This window comes from Schistocerca gregaria, chromosome 1 (assembly GCF_023897955.1).
Source record: "Schistocerca gregaria isolate iqSchGreg1 chromosome 1, iqSchGreg1.2, whole genome shotgun sequence".
NCBI lineage: Eukaryota > Metazoa > Arthropoda > Insecta > Orthoptera > Acrididae > Schistocerca > Schistocerca gregaria.
Window position 1 is genome coordinate 620,800,863 of NC_064920.1, and position 19,601 is coordinate 620,820,463.

At 40.0% G+C, this 19,601-nt stretch overlaps 1 protein-coding gene across 4 annotated transcripts in view; it reads left to right on the forward strand.

Annotated features, from left to right (window-relative positions):
* Positions 1–19,601, forward strand: part of LOC126359375 (uncharacterized) — a 661,877-nt gene that overhangs the window by 568,812 nt on the left and 73,464 nt on the right. For all 4 annotated transcript variants that reach the window (XM_050007626.1, XM_050007624.1, XM_050007625.1 and 1 more), the window contains 2 exons: positions 3,434–3,550; positions 11,792–11,950. In XM_050007626.1, the coding sequence (XP_049863583.1) occupies positions 3,434–3,550; positions 11,792–11,950 (276 nt within the window). The remainder of the gene's footprint in view (positions 1–3,433; positions 3,551–11,791; positions 11,951–19,601) is intronic.

Consider the following 19,601-nt stretch of genomic DNA (forward strand, 5'->3'; position numbering starts at 1 on the left):
CAGGGAAAACTCAGGATGGAATAACAATGTAGGAAGGATAGATTGCTACTCAAGGCACTGAGTCACAGAAAGGCACAGTGAAAAAGAAAACTGGAAATATTTGAACTTTCAGACAAAGTCCTTCCTCAGAAGTAGAAGTATCACACATTCATTCAACAACTCACAGACACATGGCTACTATCTTCACACTAAGGGCTGATTGCATCTGAAGTGAACGGCAATCTGCTGAGGTCAGTGATGAGAGTAAGGAGGAGGCATGCGGAGGGGATGGGATTGCAGGATAGGGGTGGAGTAAGATGCCAGTGTCACCTGTGGCAGGATGCAGGGATGTGTTGGGGACAGGGTAGGGCTGCTAGATGCATCAGCAACTATCTCTTGGGCACAGATTGGCAATGGAAATTCATGTGGACTGACAATTTTTTGGTGGTCATGCCCACGCAGAATGCTTGTGTGTCTGTAATAATTGGTTGCTTTCACATCTGCTCCTATCTTGGATGGGAAAGGGGTAGTTGTGGCAGGACAGGAGTTTTTGGTAGTGGGAGGATGTATGTGGCAGGTTTTGCAACTGGATCTATTGCAGGGAGGTGATACGGAAGTCAAGGAGTTGGGATTAGGGGTGGAATAGAGCTGGACAAGGATACTGCATGGGTTGGATGGGTGGCAGAATACCACTGTGGGAGTGGTGGGGCGGACATTTCTCATTTTAGGGCAGGATGGGAAATAGTCAGAAGCCTGGTGGAGAATGTGATTCAGTTGCTCCACTCCTGGCTAGTACTGAGTCACAAGAGGAGTGCTCTTTTGTGGCTGGACTGTTGGTATGTGAAGGATGTTACTTGACTGGTGAGGGAAGGCATGGGAGATCTGTTTCTGGACAAGGTTGGAAGGCATAATTTCGCTCTGTGAAGGACTCAGTGAGACCTTTGGCATATTTGATGAGGAACTGCTCATCACTACAGATATGACGAATGGTGGCTGTCAAAATTATATACTTGATAAGTTGCTGAGGAACCTACTAATGTTATCTATAGTACAATGTGATTTACTTAGACATATTTAGATCTTTTAAAATGAATTTATGTTCCCTTGTAGTGACTCCAGATAAGTTAATCACTGCTACTTAAATGATTTTTCACTCTGGTACAAATAGAAAATAATGTGGATTGGCTGTTGAATGTCTGTGGATGTGACAGAAGTACAGGGTGACACAGAATAACAGGAATGTTTGATATGAGTAGTGGCAGCCATGGGCAGGTGGCAGCACTGTGGGTTCATGGCAGTTAGTGAGTAACAGTCCGCCATTTCAGTAATCATGGATCAATGGAATGGACAACAGAATGTGTTAGCCATAAAATTCTTTTACAAAAACAAAGATAGTCTGGTAGCAGTGCAGAGGGATTCCAACAATTTAGAACATCATGATGCCATTCCATTGAAACATGCAATAAAATGTTGGATTAATAACCTTTAAGAGACTGGATCTGCCCTCAAGAAGAAACAAACAGGATGACCAAGAAGTGTGTGTTCTCCAGCAAACATTCATATTGTACGTGAGTCTGTCATACGGAACCCACAATGTTCAATTTGTAAGGAAGCAGCAGTGGTCGGAATGTTCTGAGAGAGTGTTTGCAGAATTCTTCATACGATTACTGGTTACAATTAGGATTCTGCCAACAAATGATAACAAAAATAAACAATGACAATGAATATCTAAACAAGTTGTGGATGTCAGATTAGGCACATTTTCATCTCACATTTACTGGGCAAACACAAATTCTAATCACATTCATGAGTACACTTTACATGCTAGTTAAGTGACAGTATGGTGTGGTATCTCATATCATGGGATTATTGGAGCGTATTTTTTTGCAAATGAACAAGGGAACACAGTAACTGTCATTGCCAATTGCTACGTGGAGATGTTACGAACTTTCATTATACCTGCATTGAACAACTTTCCAAACATTCAAGAAGCCTGGCTTCAACAGGACTGAGCGACATCACACGCTGCATGGCAATCAATGGCATATGTGCAAGAATTGTTTGGCGACTGTGTGATCTCACAATTCGGTAACATTCCCTGGCCCCCTAGATCACCAGATTTATCCATTTGTGATTTTTTCTTGTGGGACTACCTCAAGAGCAAAGTCTACATAACGTGACTGAGAGCCCTGGATGAGTTAAAACAGAGACTTTGGGATGCAATTCACAATATCCCAGCTGAAATGCTGCAGCAATCAATGCGGGATCTCAACAGCAGGTTTTACAAATGTTTTCATACAGGAGGACACCATCTAAAGGACGTAATTTTTTAAAAATGAAAAATGCCATCAATGTTTTGTAAATGGCAAAATTGTAAAGTTTCAATTACTATGGATGCAATTTCTTTCGTTAATCACTTCTAGTTTTATTGGATTGTGGAAATTTTCCCGTTTTTCTGTGTCACCCTGTATGTTTCTCTTAATGAAAGTGTAAATGCATAAAACTGAACTGCAGTATACACTTATCCATTTTACAGATTTTGGATATAGCTAAAGCTGAAGAAGCTTCTGTTGGTCAGAAATTTTAATGTTCTGTTTGCCATATTGTTCAGAATTAGAAATAGTCCCATATATTTGTACAAATACTTTATAATTGTATTAATAACAGTACACATAATTTTTGGCAAGCTGTTGCTTTCCATATAATTACATTACATGTCTGTCACAAATTTTAATTAGGAACTCATCTAAACTATAAATTCTCTTGCTATACATTTATGATTTATACCAAGAGAAGTTAGCAAGTGTAGTGATATACAGTGATGTACATGATCACAACACTAGGACAAAATATAATATTTCTGGCAAAAGAACAAAATTAAAAATGACAGTTCAAAGCCCATACACCAACGCTTTTCTTTGGTTGAACAAGTTACCAAACTCTCTAAGAACATGTAAGGGGAGTGCTAAGAATATGTAAGGGGAGTGATTTTAACTTAAAATTAAAATACCAATTCAGTGAATTTTAAGACATTGCTTGTGATATGAACCATTTTAACTTAAAATTAAAATACCAATTCAGTGAATTTTAAGACATTGCTTGTGATATGAACAATTAGTGTATCAGTTATAAAGCAACAAATGCATGAAGTAGATGCAAGCTGCAACATTTGTAGTATGTAACATGTTTTGTAAGTGTAATTGTTGTCATGCTGTTATTTCTGATGTTTGCAGACGTCATCATTGTGATGGCTCCATGCAAATAAATAAATAAATGATTGGTGAATCATTTGCAGATATTTCACTTTTCAACAGGGCAAGGAATTTGGTTTCAACTGCTGTTTCCCTAGTATTGTTTGTATCTTTCTTCTGTTCATATGAGCAGTGTGACTCAAATTTTATGTGGATGGCTAATAAATTATCTATTTCAACATTATGCATTTATTTGCTTGCAGACAACTGCCACCATCCATGATAAATGTTGAAGTATGGCTACCAGCCCAATACAATGCTGCCAATTATTCTGAATATTATGGAGTGAAAGACTGTGGTCTGATTGCACCTCCTGGAAGGTGAGTTTGTAATGTGGCTAACCTGTGTTTGCTGGACCTTGGTAGCATGCAAATTTTGCTGCTTATTTTGCTGTAACTTGGATTAGTGATGAGTATGATACTTTTACAAATTTATTGACACACACGTTGACATGATGATCAGCTTTTATATAGTTGAAACATTACACAGGTTATTTTTTCAAAGTGTACAAACTCTGGCAATTGATCAATGAGAGGGTATGGAACAAAAAAGGTCTAATGAACCTATGTCTGGAAATGCGTGGTTTCCATGCTAGAGACCATTTATTCAGTCATATATCGTTACAGAGACTGCAGTCTAAAACACAATGTATTAGGCAGCCACAGTAACAGTATGTGTTGAAAATGGTTTCCATGTGCCTCAATGCATTCATGTACTTGCTGTAGCATGTTCTGTCTCACACATTCACATTTGCTGGGCTGCATCCAAACAGTGTTAAAGGCAGCACAAATATGCCCCTCCAGTGTCTGGAATGAGCTCTGCATACACAATACTTTTCAGATGGCCCCATAACCAGAAATTGCACTGGTTGAGATCTGATGAATGAGCAGGCCATGCAACTGGACCCCATCATCTGATTCATCAACACAATTTAGATGCATCCAGATGTTAATGGTGAAGTGGGCTGGAGCACCATCATGAAGCAGCCACATAACCCTTCAAATCATCAATGGCACTTCTTCCAGCAGGGGAGGCAAAGTCACCCACAATAAATGCTGATAGTTCGAGCCTGTTAGACATCATGAAAGGAAGGCTGGTCCCAAAATATGGTCCCTAGTTATCCTGGACCACACATTCCAATATTGATGCTGAATATTCGCTTTCAATACCATGGGAGTTCTGCAAACTATTCCACTGGTGACTGATATAAAAGTTGAATATACTACTTCATGTATAGGTGGCCTCATCTGTGAATGGGATAGATGACACAACTCCCAGAATCATGGCTGCCTGGTGAAGAAACCACTGACAAAACTGCTCCAGATGTGGAAAGTCTGTTACCAGTAAGCCCTGAACACCCTGTACACTTACATTGTTGTGGAGAATGTGTCACACCGTTGTCTGGCTTACCCTGTACTGACAGGTCAACTGCCTGGTACTGACACAGCAGTCACCTTCCACTGTGTAATCACATTTTCCTCCAAAACTGGTGTCTAAAAATTTCAAATATGTTCTTCATGATTTCCTGCTTCCTGAAATGACCCTGTCTTAGACAAATGGTGAAATACTGTTGCAAAAACTGAATGCTGTGGTGTTGTCAGTGGGGATAGGTCACCTGATACAACCTTGTTGCCCACCACCCATTGCCATTTGCCTTTCCACAAGTAAACACATCGTCAGCAAGCTCCCAATTCGAATACAGAAAGATTGTGTACAATGCTGTATCACAACTACTATGTGGTAAGTGAGCAAGAGAAGTGAATCAGTCACAACATTACCAATGACTATAGCAGAGAGGGTGTTAGAGCATGACATGAGGGACAGTACCACCCTCTAGCAGGAAGCCTTGTATACTGTAACTGTCACTGCGTGGTCTTATTAGACAGCAGTCTGTTACAAAGTATGACTGAGTAAATGGTCTCTTAGCATGGAATTTCTGGATGTAAGTTAACCACACCTTTTTTGTTCAACATCCTCTCATCGGTCAATTTCTAGAGTTTGTACATGATGGAAAAAAATCACCCTGCAGTCATACAGTTCAGCATGTACACTGAGCTACAAGGTATGTGACAGTGGCAACATATTTTTGGTACACTTTCTGTATACAGTCCTGATGGAAACATGGTGTGAAGCTAGATTCATTTACGTGTTCACTCACATGAATGTTGTTCAATTTTCATTATCAATAGACTGAATTATGTTAAGAAAATATTTGAGATTGAAATGTTCACCATTGTAAGACAAGGCAGTTAACTGATCCTTAATGACACAAAGTTGTCGTGGAAAGAAAGATTGTTGGTATGCCTCTGTGTGGGCTCTAATCTCTCTGATTTTATCCTCATGGTCTCTTCGCAAGATGTACGTAAGAGGGAGCAATATACTGCTTGATTCCTCGGTGAAGGTATGTTCTCGAAACTTCAACAAAAGCCTGTACTGAGCTACAGCAAATTCTCCCACTGGCTTAAATGATATTCATAAAATAATAGCTGCTCTCCAACTGATGCAAGTAACTACATGATGTTATTGAACTGACTGGCTCATGCAGACTCAGTCAAAGGATTTTCACAAAGATACGTGTACATAGATGTTAACAAATTGGTTACCAGGTGTTGACTGCCTAGCTGTTACACATAGAAGTTCAGGACAGAGATGCTGACAAAATAAATGCAAGTCATGAACTACTTGAAGCACTGTCATGTTACTTGTATGACTATATAGAAGTGCATATGAATAATTGTTAAAATTAGTTATTATGTTTTAGTTTATAACAGGGAACGTAACAAAATTAGTGAACATGAAATTATAATGAACAAAAGAGCAAATTAGTTTACTTACGAATTGAGCACTGGAAAAATTGACAAATTTATAGGTATTATTTTGTGATTAATATGTATACTTCCATGGGGCTTCCTAGTTCCTGACAAAGTTGCCTAAAATACTAAATTTTCCATGTCAGAATAACATCTTTTGCTAGCACAAGTGGGCATATTTGTAATAAGAAAAATTGGGGCTAGAAAACTGAATTCTGAAAATAAACACTTTTCAGAAATGGAACATTCTAGAAGATAAGAATTTATATATATAAACATTCCACATGGGAAAAATATATTAAAAACAAAGATTCCATGACTTACCAAGTGGGAAAGTGCCGGTAGATAGGCACAATAAAAAAATACAGTGTGTGTGTTTTTTTATTGTGCCTATCTACCAGCGCTTTCCCGCTTGGTAAGTCATGAGGGAAACATTCCACGTGGGAAAAATATATCTAAAAACAAAGATGATGTGACTTACCAAATGAAAGTCATTCCAATCCCGGGAGCGGAAAGACTTACCTTAGGGGGAAAAAAGAACAGGTATACACTCGCACACACACACATATCCATCCGCACACACACAGATACAAGCAGACATTTTTGTTTGGTAAGTCACATCATCCTTGTTTTTATATATATAGTTGCCATCAGAAAGATTGTAGGAAGCGCACATCGGCACGGCGTGTCATGGACAGTAATTGCCGCAAGTAAAGACCCGTCCACCAGAGGGCACGCGAGAATTCGGCCATGCCCTCTGCTGGTGGAACAACAACTCAGGCAGCACGGGCCTTTCCCAGTCAGTTGACATCAGGCACATCTAGCAGACAGTTCCCGGTCTACACTAGGTGAAGTGCGACGGAAACGTGAATCATGTTACTACACAATTGGCGACGAGTGGGTTCGTTCTTTCACGTGTTGCATCGTTGTTCCGGTTTCGCAGCTTATCCATGGCATGGAGGATATAGTGTGGATTTTGACTGAGCAGCAGATGGAGCTCATGGCAACCATGAAAAAAGTGCTTCCGGCATTGCTCTCCACACAGTTTGCACCAACGTCCATTGAGTATGTGGGCTACACCATCTCTCGGCATGGCGTCCAGCCGCTAGGAATTTTGGTCCAAGGTATCATCGACCTTCTGCAGCCCGATTCACTGAAAGAGTTACAAGAATTTTTAGGCAAGATTGCCTATTACCACCGGTTCATTCCCAGGGCTTCCACCATAGCCCGCCACCTGCACTGCCTTCTGCGCAAGGGTGTTCCTTTTGATTGGTCGCCTGCATGCGAGCGAGCGTTCACCTCGTTGAAGGGCCTCCTCACATCAGCACCTTGTTTGGCTACTTTTGACCCCAATAAGCTGTTGGTCGTTGCTACAGATAATTTGCCGTATGGGGTGGGGGCGGTCCGTTTTCCAACAGACCTCAACCTCTGCTAATTTCAAGTTGCCATCACTCATACCTCACCTGTCATTCAACAACATCTTTGCCTCTGTACTTCCGCCTCAACTGACATCTCTGCCCAAACTCTTTGCCTTTACATATGTCTGCTTGTGTCTGTATATGTGTGGATGGATATGTATGTGTGTGCAAGTGTATACCTGTCCCTTTTCCCCCCTAAGGTAAGTCTTTCTGCTCACGGGACTGGAATGACTCCTTACCTTCTCCCTTAAAACCCACATCCTTTCATCTTTACCTCTCCTTCCATCTTTCCTGATGAAGCAACTGCGGGTTGCGAAAGCTTGAAATTTGTGTGTGTGTGTTTGTTATTGTCTCTATCAACATACCAACGCTTTCACTTGGTAAGTTACAGCATCTTTGTTTTTAGATATTTGTTTCCTACATGGAATGTTTCCCTCAGACCAGGGTTTGTACTACCTCCATGGTTCTGATGTCTTCAAATAAGGACTCAGTAATTAATAGACAAGTTTCAGCTGGTAGCAGCAATACAGGTACCATTATGAGTCAGTTGCCAACTGGTAGATACTGTGGTGCCAGAGCACGACATGCATGCAATGGATTGACCCTCTCCATGCTTGATACCACTAATGTCACCTCCCTCTGCATTAATATTCCTCACATAGGTCTACATGGCTTGCCCTTTGGTGGACATACACTTAACTGGCATCAGCTTGAAAGCAGATGTGTGAACCACTTCCTTCTCAGTTTAATCATTTTTCTATATTAGTAACTATTTCCTCTTGGAAGATATATGGACAAGTCATAGTTGAAGACACGCAAAATTGAAAACAGCACTTGGAAGTAGTGGGGCTCAAGCTCCCATCCAGACATCCAATTTAAGGCTCTACATAGTTTCCCTAAATTACTTTGAGACAGAATCTGAAAGGACAAATAAATATAAAATAAGTACCTACTTATATCTTCCCATAAATCAGTTTGGTGTATCAAGAAGCTGAGTGATAATCAGTTCCTCATCTAAGTCCATTTTCACCATATGGACCCACGATGAAGCTGAACTGTGGATTTTTGTATGATATCTGAATTTATTTTTAAATGTTATAGTCAGCAGGTTTTTTCCAGAGCCTCATTGCCACTGCCCTAATGTTGGTCTCCATCTTGCTGATAGCAAGCTCCATATTTGATAACATGTTCATTCCACAAACAATCAGTATTATTTTTTTATTCACATTTACCATCATATGCATGTGACATACTCCTTTGTCCACAACCTTACACACATGGAGATGTTTCTGTTCAAACACTGATGCAGTATAAATACACAACAATCTCTCAAATTCATTTACTTCCTTCTATTGGAAATCCATCTGATTCACAGTGGGCCTTTGCTAACTTAGCCAGCTGATGACTATTATAATACAATAAAGGACTGTGTCTTTCATAAAATGATACTGGCATGATTTGGAATATTTCATACGATGTCTCCATAAGGTTTTTTTTCCCATAGGCATTGAAATACAGCACACCATAGTATTCTCCAGAAACTAAAGCACACCATAGTATTCTCCAGAAACTACCAGGACCAGTGTTAGCCTCTCATTCTTAATAAAATTACTTTCAGACAATAAGTCACTGTGCAGCACACCTGCTCACTCTATGGTTCACATCTTTCGGACTATCCTTGCAGCAATAATTTTCCTGTGACATTACCAGCTGCCATGCTATTTTATTAAAGGAAGCACCAGCTGTGAGAAAACCATGTTGTACATCACAGCTGGTTCTTGGCTTCTGTGACACATCTGAACTGAAATTACAAAATCCTCATGTAGCTGTCTGTCTTATTTCTATTTTCGTTTCCTCTCCATGTCTGTTCTGTGATTGGGGATTGTGTTTCCCTCCTTTGGACTAATAAATTTGTTGGGTTTTCACCCTCTTTTTTTTATTTTAATGGATTTGATTTTCCTTTCTTTTGGTTTCTTCCTAAGTACTGCTACCTTCTTTAATATTCTGTCTTTTTCTCACCTATGCTTCTGTATCCAATCTGTTCCTTTGTTGAAGATTTCCAGCTCATCCTACTGCCGTCTCTCCCATGACCAGAGGTATGTTTCCAGCCATTGTCGTAATAGTTCTATTTCTTTATGCCCTTTTGTCTTGTTTGCAAATAAGAAATATTTGCTTCTTACAGGATAAGGGGAAAAATTGTTGGCATAGGATAGAGGCACCACTGATCTCAAAGAAATGTGGTTTCTGTTATGTTGGTGGGTGCATATTGAACAATAATATTAGTCAAGTATCAACTTGATCTGTGGAAAGTTATGTTTAGGCAACATTTTAAAGTGGTCATGTTGTCTGTTTCATTCAAATGAATCACATAGTCACAGGAAAAGTATGTGGTAGACATTGGTTCATTAATAGGATACTGGGAAAATTTAGTCTGTTTTCAGAGAAGATTGTCTGAAAACCACCCATGCAAAATATTGCTCATACCAAATAGGACTAATGGGGGTATTGAACATTTACAAATAAGGACAGCAGAAATTGTTAGGTTTATTTGACCCATGGAAGGGCATTGTGAAGATGCTGTAAAACTTAAACTGGCAAACACTTCAAGATAGATGCCACCTATCCTCCAAAAGCCTACTTATGAAGTTTCAAGAACCAGCATTAAGTGAGAAATCTAGGAATAATCAATGATTGCCCCCCCCCCCCCCCCCCCAAGTACCATTACTGTAGGGAACAAAGGCAAGACTACTTACAGCAGACACAGAGGCAGGCATTTAAGCAATCATTCTTCCATGTTTCACTTGTTGATGAAATGAAAAGACCCTAGTAATCGGCAACCATACACTTCACACTGGTTGCAGAGTGTAGATGTAGATGAATTAAGTGGGATATGGTACAGTTATAAATTTTGTTGTTTTGGACAGTTTATCACCAGTAAGGATTCATCTACAGTAAGCAAAGGTTTCTAGGGAGTCTGTTCATACATTTTCAACATTTAAGAAATGTGCATCTGAATTCAAAAAAGGGTGTGCTTCTCTTGGTGGGCAGCCATCTGAAGAACTTCCCGAAACTACAAGTTGAAAGACTATGGTACATTTCAACATGAAGAATTAATAATGAGAAAACTTTTTGCAAGATTAATGCTACAGCCCTTCTTCTTCTTCTTCTTCTTCTTCTTCTTCTTTCTCTCTCTTAAATATTCCATCTCATAATTAAATAAAATCATTGTGTATTAATCAGATACTAGACAGATAGCCTAGCTACTATCTGCCAGCCGCAGCAGGTATAACAGAGGCAAGATAAAATTGTCGGTTCATATATAGAAAGAAACTTCCACATGGGAAAAATATATTAAAAACAAAGATTCCAAGACTTACCAAGCGGGAAAGCACCGGCAGACAGGCACATGAACAAAACACACAAACACACACACAGAATTACTAGCTTTCGCAACCGATGGTTGCTTCTTCAGGAAGGAGAGGGAAAGACGAAAGGGTGTGGGTTTTAAGGGAGAGGGTAAGGAGTCATTCCAATCCCGGGAGCGGAAAGACTTCCCTTAGGGGAAAAAAAGGACAGGTGTACACTCGCGTGTGTGTGTGTGTGTGTGTGTGTGTGTGTGTGTGCGAGTGTACACCTGTCGTTTTTTTCCCCTAAGGGAAGTCTTTCCGCTCCCGGGATTGGAATGACTCCTTACCCTCTCCCTTAAAACCCACACCCTTTCGTCTTTCCCTCTCCTTCCTGAAGAAGCAACCATCGGTTGCGAAAGCTAGTAATTCTGTGTGTGTGTTTGTGTGTTTTGTTCATTGTGCCTGTCTGCCGGCGCTTTCCCGCTTGGTAAGTCTTGGAATCTTTGTTTTTAATATATTTTTCCCATGTGGAAGTTTCTTTCTATTATATATATATATATATATATATATATATATATATATATATATATATATATATATGAACCGACAATTTTATCTTGCCTCTGTTATACCTGCTGCGGCTGGCAGATAGTAGCTAGGCTATCTGTCTAGTATCTGATTAATACACAATGATTTTATTTAATTATGAGATGGAATATTTAAACATATGAGATAACTCACAGCAAATTTTGATTTCTTGTTTCTGTTTTTTTCATAAGTTTTTGGGACCTGTATTTCTGTGAATATATATCATACTATAATTTTGTATATTTTTTAGTACCGTGCAAATTACAGTAAGAATAAATAAGCACATTTGTTACTAATTTAGGAAGTATCCCCCGTATTCTTAAATTTACTTGGTTGCAATGTCCAAAAAAAATACAATAAAATGTCTCACCTGTTTTTTTACCTTCTAATTATTTTAGATTTGGTTGGTTTATTCCATCGAAGCTCTCATATATGACACCTGGAATGGACCACTGGAAATTCTTCACAAATCATAAAGAAGTTAGCATATTTGATGTTAAAGGTGATAAAGATATGGATTTTATCCGAAAGCATATGAAGGATAAATCAGCAAACAGGTATAACAAAAATTAATCACTCCTATTCTTCCATGTAGAGGCTTTTCACATCATATCAATATAAATACTTTTCACATAATTTAATGTGTATGCCATAAGACTGTACTAATGTGATATGAAATAATTAAAAATTGTCTAGTTATCAGCTGCAGACACAAGATCAACCACTTTGGAGTACACGTACATAAAAATGTGGGCTCTAGGCCTTTTAGTTCACCACTTGGCCTTCATTGTCCTCCACATTGACTCAACTCGTATGTTTACTTCCCGAATGCTCTTCTCAGTTTTGTTACACTCATTTCCCCTCATTTCCCCCTACTTTTTCCTGATTGTTTTCTCTTTCACACATTCTGTTGTTTTCTGTCTGTTATTAAAATGGTTTGTTATATTTTCCTGGGCTTTATTTTACATTTGTCAATACTGTTTATCCATTACACTCTTTTCATCTTTAGCATCTTCACACACACACACACACACACACACACACACACAGAGAGAGAGAGAGAGAGAGAGAGAGAGAGAGAGAGGTATGGTGTGTGTGTCAGCTTTACTGTGATTGCCTCTGTCGTTGCAGTTGGTGGATTGGTATTATCCTTCTGTTTCACATAGTTTCAACATGTGAATTTATCTTTGACATTTTGCATTGCTGTAAATTGTTATGTGTACTATAATGAAAGATCACTGAAAATGCAATGCTGTTATTATTACTTTCCTTTTACTATAAGTTTAAGATCAGTAGGTTTTCTTTCTGTGTATAATATAAATAGTAAATTTTGTTTATAGCTCTTTTTTAAATGAAAATACTTTCCATAATATTAAACACATCTGTTGACTTGGTCACACATCATTTTCTGTAAAGCCATTCATAATGAGAGAGGCTCAGGACCAAGCAATGTGGCACAGTGGTTAGCAAATTCATCTTGGATTCGGGAGGACAGTGGTTCAAACCTGCATGTGGACATCCTGATTTAGGTTTTCTGCGATTTCCCTAAATCACTTCAGGCAAATGCTGGGATGGTTCCTTTGAAAGGAAACAGTTGATTTTCTTCCCAATTCTTCCCCAACCCAATGGGATCGATGACCTCGCTGTTTGGCCCCTCCCCCAAATCAACCAACCAGAGCCTCAGGGATGTGAAATGAATAGCATTATTGTAGATATACAGATAAAATAATCTATTTTTGTATGTTATTGTTGTGATCTTCAGTCTGAAGACTAGTTTGATGCAGCTCTCCATGCTACTGTATTCTGTGAGTGAACGTTTTATTATTTCAAAGGAAATTCCCATAACTATTAACACATTTATCCCACTATGAGACAAGATGATCAATGCCTTCACGGAAAAATGTTTCTGGTTTGTGGGCTCACATATTGCCAAGTTTTTTTTGTGCTTACATATCCCTCATGCAGTCTCAATCTACCCCATTGTGATTTACATATTTTTGATGCACTGAAGAAAACATTTGTGGCTGTTGATATGCTTTCAATGAAGTAGTGTTCACCTGGGTACAATCATGATTCTGTAGGCTACAGCAAACATTTTACCATGAAAGCACTGAGCATCTTGCCTCACAGTGGGATGAATGTATTAATAGTTATGACAATTACTGTTGAAATAATAAACAGTTTACCTACCTTTTTCTGTCTGTCTTGTTTTCATTCTCTTCCCCTTCTACTTTCATCTCAAAGGGAATTATGTACAAAAGGTAATGAGAAACACTGCTCCAAAACAATGACCAGATGATTACTTAAAGTTTGTTCAAATGTTGAAGTCTCAGATTGCTGTTGATATTTATTAAACACTTATTTATTTAGGGGTGAGAAATCATCACACAGAGTGCTCTGTGCTTTAAATTATGTCTTCTACGAGGAATATTGCAATTTATGAAGCTTTGGTAATTGGCATAGATTTTGTGTCAGCTTGATGGATAAGGCAGTAGTTTACAGTATTATCCATCTATTCCCATTTTTTCATTTTGTGAACCTCTCCAAGAGATAGATTCAAGTTGGGTGGAATGGTGTCTCAGCAGGCAGAAGTAGTACCAAATGTCCCAGAAGTAACTGTGGCACATGCTTCTATTGCTGGCTTTCCTCACTGCAACTCACTTAGTATCTAATGCTTCACTAAGGACTTGTCCAGTGAACCATTTGTCTGATTCTGTCTAGAGTCTGTGGGAATCCCAGGTGACCGGATATTGGAGTGTCTTGAAAAAACTTCAGGATAATTGGCTGTTGGTGAGATCGAATGATGAGAACCATTTCCGGCCCAGGAAACTTCAGGATAGTTGGTCATAATGAGAAGGAATGATGAGCAACTATTTCCACCTAATCAGATCATAGTCCTTCTTATACAGTGTCTCCATTGATCAGGTCCTTCTCCTTAAAAGTTTTTATTGTTTTCACAAATGCTGGATCTTCCTTCTGTTCAGGAGCAATGTTATTTAATTCAGTGAGGGCTGAGATTTCATCCACAGTGCTGTGTTCTCCAAAGGATTCCTTGAAAACCAGTCAGCTTTCTTATCTTTGTGTCCATTTTTGTTTACCACTGTGATGTCATACTTCTGAAGACTCAGTCCATATCTTGCCAATTGATCTGATGATTCCTTCAGGCTCATCAATCATCCTAGAGAACGTTTTGCCAAATAAATATGACCAGAACTTGTTGATGACCCAAACAACTAGGCACTCTTTCTCAAGAAGTAAATTTGTCATCTCAACTTTGAAGAGTGCTCTGCAAGCATATGCTATCACTTTCCTGAACTTGTACTAGAACATACCTATCCCATAACTGCTAGCATCAGTGTGAGGTTCTGTTTGGCTTTCTCATCATACAGTGTTCAAAATGTAGATATTAGTGCCTCCTAAAGGACAGGGGAAGGTCTTTCCTGCATCTCATACCAGGAAAAATTGGTGCCTGTCTCTAGTGGTTCTTGCAAGGGATGTGCCTCTGTACAGAAGTCCTTTATGAATCTCTGATAGTATGGACGCATTCCAAGAAAACCTCTCACATCATGAATGTACCAAGGAGTTGGAAAAATCTGTGACTCCTCTTATCTTCTATGTATCAAGTTGGAATGAAGAGGCACATTTTTGGTTTCAGGTGGAGATATGCAGGCAGAACACACATCAACACAGTTGTCAGATAGCCTAGATATTCTTCCGGTATCATCAAAGAAACACCAATCTCATCAAAATAGGCAAGACATGTCATCCACTTAAGGTGTCACAACAGGTTGTACATCATATGTTTGAAGGGGGCTGGAGCATTAGACAGTTCAAACAGTGTAATTTTGGACTCTTAGATACCATCAGGAGTTATAAAGATTGTCTTTTCCTTGTTATCCTCATCAAATTTAATTTTCCAGTAGCTTGTTTGCATGTCCATAGTTGAGAAATATATTGCTCCTTTCAAGCAGTCTAGGGTGTCATCAGTGCTTGGCAATGGGTAGATATCTTATTTCTGATTTTGTTCAGTTGTCAGCATTCAATGAAGAAATGCTATTCTTCTTCACAGGGACTACAGGAGACGACTAAGGATTCTGAAATTTCAATGCTGTCACATTGCAATCCCCACTTCCTCTGTTGTTCAGCTGATGACATTTATAATAGCACTGGTTAGTTTGTGTTGGTATGGTATTTTACCATGGACCATTTGTTCTTTTGCTTCTCCACTCCTCTTTTGAAGGTATCTGACAATAGACACAGAATGATTAATAATGACCAATGTGGTTCCTTGGTTAGGCCAGATTCTATGTACCATTTGATAGCAGCCTCCTCCTCTTCACTACATCTAGTGGAAGTGACAAATGGTTCTCTATCAGTGGCACTAAGTGGTCCATCACGCATTGGTTTTGCTGTACTTACTCACATAGCTTTAGAAATGAATTGTTGTCACTTATGATAGTTAGTGACCCTAAATTGTCCCTGACCACTTGCAATGCTTATTTTAACATGGGCATGTAGATTTCTTTTGCAAGCCTGAGTAGCTTTTGGAGTCAACAGAACCTCCATAGTTCAACTGAGCATTTAGATTGATCACTGGAACTCAACTTGTTGATTACAGCAGGACAGCAATGTCTTCAGTAGGAAACAACCTTGTAAAGTGTGCTTGTTGGAATAGCTTTGTCAACCTGGAGCTCTGGTCTTCTACAATCACTACTTGTGATGTCTGCAAGAAGCATGAAGGCTGTGAAGACTGCCTCCTGTTGAGTGCAGCACATGGATGGTCAGCACCAGCTGTGGGTGCAGAGGCTCTATCCGCTGTCATGTGCCACAGTGACTGAGCAAGAGGAGTGTGGTTCCCATTGGCATTGGGTGTGGTGGCAGAGGCTTGTACAGGCTCATCGAGAGCAGTAGCAATAGTTGCGTAGCTCATTGGCCTGACTGTTGCAAAGGGGGTGTTGTCTACATCTTTGGTAGATGTGTGTTGAAGTTCTCTGTTGTGGAAGAAGAATTTTTCTCTCCATGTGAGCAAGAAGCCAGTTCAACATGAACCTTCTCAGCGACAGCCATGACTGTAGTTGTGGGATTTGCTGCACAGCATATATTGTAATAATGAGTGTCCTTGATGTGAGTGCAATAATGTTTGTCTATGCATGTACCAAATCCACTGATGTGTTGTTGATGAGTGCATGCAGTGTCACATTTGCTGCATACAGAGCTGGAATGTGTTGTTGCTTGAGCAGTTTGCACAATGAATTTACCAAGTCAGAAGTTCTCACTCTCAAATGCATAGGCATTGCGATGAAGGAACCTTTGATGCATTAGCTGGAGGAATGTTGTAACAGCATGGCCATCGAAAGGTCTGAAGAGAGTCATAGTGTCTTGGAAAGTCTATGCCTAACGCAGGTTCATCCATATCAGCCACGTTAAATTCCATTCAAAACAAACTGGTGGTGGAATTTAAGTTTGATATTAGTAGAGCCATATACAGTGACTGATGAGTTGTTAGCCACTTTGCAGAGTCATGGTGGAAGGTGTCGGTGGTGTAGTAGATGATGCCTGACATGTTCCACATCATTACGATGTGTTGTATTCATGATCTATGGAACAAGTATTAATCTAATCTCTAATCTGCCAGGGGTATAACACTAGTATCTGCGCCAGTGTTGACTGGGAAGAGCATGTCACTGATGAGATCATGAACGTAAATTGTGCTCGGAGGTGGCTGTTTGTGATGTGATGGCTGGTCCTGAAGTAGGCACTCTGTAGAATACCCATGAGATGATGCACCTAATTCATCCTGCAGTGTAAGTTTGGTTCCTGTGAGCAGGGTGAGTACCACTTCTGAGCCACGTCCCAGTAGCTGATGTGGTACCAACACACAGGATACATGGGTGTGGCTGTGAACCAGAGGGGACATCCGTCATTGCAGTGGTGGACCAATTGAGGCTGTATTGGAGGCTGGGTAAGGCAGGAGTGGTGGGGCCAGCAGGCTTACTACTGCCACCACCAGGTAACACCATCATTGAGGTTGTCAGCTGGTGTGTTTTCCTGTGGGCATGTGCATGATGAAGTGTTTACAGGCTTGCCAACCATCGGTGGTGTCGATGAACTTGGCACAGAGATGAGCTGGTCGTGTCTTATTAATTTTTAGGTGTTGTCTGCCAGCCTTAAATGTTTTTCTAGTGGATTGATAGAATGGGAAAGAGAGTTTAGTCAGAGGTCTTTCAGTATTTTAGTTAAACTCCAGAGTGACCACAGCATTTCATCTGATGGGAATTAAGTGTGTATTAATGCTCTAGTTTTTTGCCAAATTTGAGATGGTGTGAGCTGGCCAAGCAATACTTCATGCACTATGTGATGAATTGCCTCTTGTGGGGAATCTTGACAGTCACTCAAGAATTGAAAATTTTGGATATCTGTATCAGTCTCTTGTTGGTGCCGCAAGTATGAGATCAGATGTCTAATCCATGTATAGATGTAATCAATGATGATGTAAATAAAATAGAAAGAAACTTCCACATGGGAAAAATATATTAAAAACAAAGATTCCAAGACTTACCAAGCGGGAAAGCGCCGGCAGACAGGCACAATGAACAAAACACACAAACACACACACAGAATTACTAGCTTTCGCAACCGATGGTTGCTTCTTCAGGAAGGAGAGGGAAAGACGAAAGGATGTGGGTTTTAAGGGAGAGGGTAAGGAGTCATTCCAATCCCGGGAGCGGAAAGACTTCCCTTAGGGGAAAAAAAGGACAGGTGTACACACACACACACACACACACACACACACACACACACACATCCATCCTGTCCTTTTTTTCCCCTAAGGGAAGTCTTTCCGCTCCCGGGATTGGAATGACTCCTTACCCTCTCCCTTAAAACCCACATCCTTTCTTCTTTCCCTCTCCTTCCTGAAGAAGCAACCATCGGTTGCGAAAGCTAGTAATTCTGTGTGTGTGTGTGTTTGTGTGTTTTGTTCATTGTGCCTGTCTGCCGGCGCTTTCCCGCTTGGTAAGTCTATAGATGTAATCAATGTGATGAAAGATGGCAGAACAGATGGAGCAAACACTGATGAAGGCATTAAGATTGTACAGGCTGGTGGGCGCTTGACTGTATACTGTCCTTGAGGTACATGCATGTAAACTGGCATGGCAGGCATGGTAGCACACACAACTGGCATGTCAGAAATGTCTGTGGTTATCAAAAAATTCAGAATGCACAACTTAGTGCACTGGATTGTTTACAGGTTCAAGTGCACTAAAAATGCTCAATGTAGGAGCACCAGATGAAGCAGAAACAGCGAAAATCATGCACTACTGCTGTTGCACTGGATTGAACATGTATGAATTGTCACTGAATTGGACAAGGTTATGTGTGTATGTCAGCAACATGGTACTGTGGTGGGAAGCTGGTGGTCTGGGTCATGGGTTAGGCTGAGAAAATATAACAAACAGGTCACCCGACATTACAAAATGTTAATGCACTGAAAAGCCACTCAGTGAAGCAAATTGATGTGTAAAATATCATGGGAAATGTCCCTGGAAATTTCACACGATTCAAAGCTCCATAGTGGCAAATCAGAGCAGGAGAAATGGACATGGGTGATGATGTGGTGGATGAAGTCTGTTGCTGTGTCATAGCAGTCATTGTCATTGGCCACATTGTCCTTTGTTACTTTTATGCAGCATTACTCAAAAACATGTAACATGTGGTCACTGGTGTGGGTGTGGGTGGCCTTCATAGTGAAATAACATCCGAACACCACTTTAACTGAGTAATGCTTTATTATAAGTCACACATTTCACAAGTCAGCCGAACAGTTCAACAGTAAACAAGAAACTGCCCAACTTTACAGTATGGGCCAATGATGTCCTCTCTCTCTCTCTCTCTCTCTCTCTCTCTCTTTCTCTCTCTCTCTCACACACACACACACACACACACACACGCACACACACGCACACACACACACACACACACACACACACACACACACAAAATTGGTATTGGTATGAATATTTTACAAAAAGTAATTCCTGCTGTCAGCTTCATATATATTTGTACAGATATGGACCATAAATTTAGATACAGTGCGCAAACAATGTTCAATCAAGAAAACTATCACATTCCTAGTGAACAATTCATGTGGTGGTGGTGGTTAGTGTTTAACGTCCCGTTGACAACAAGGTCATTAGAGACGGAGAACAA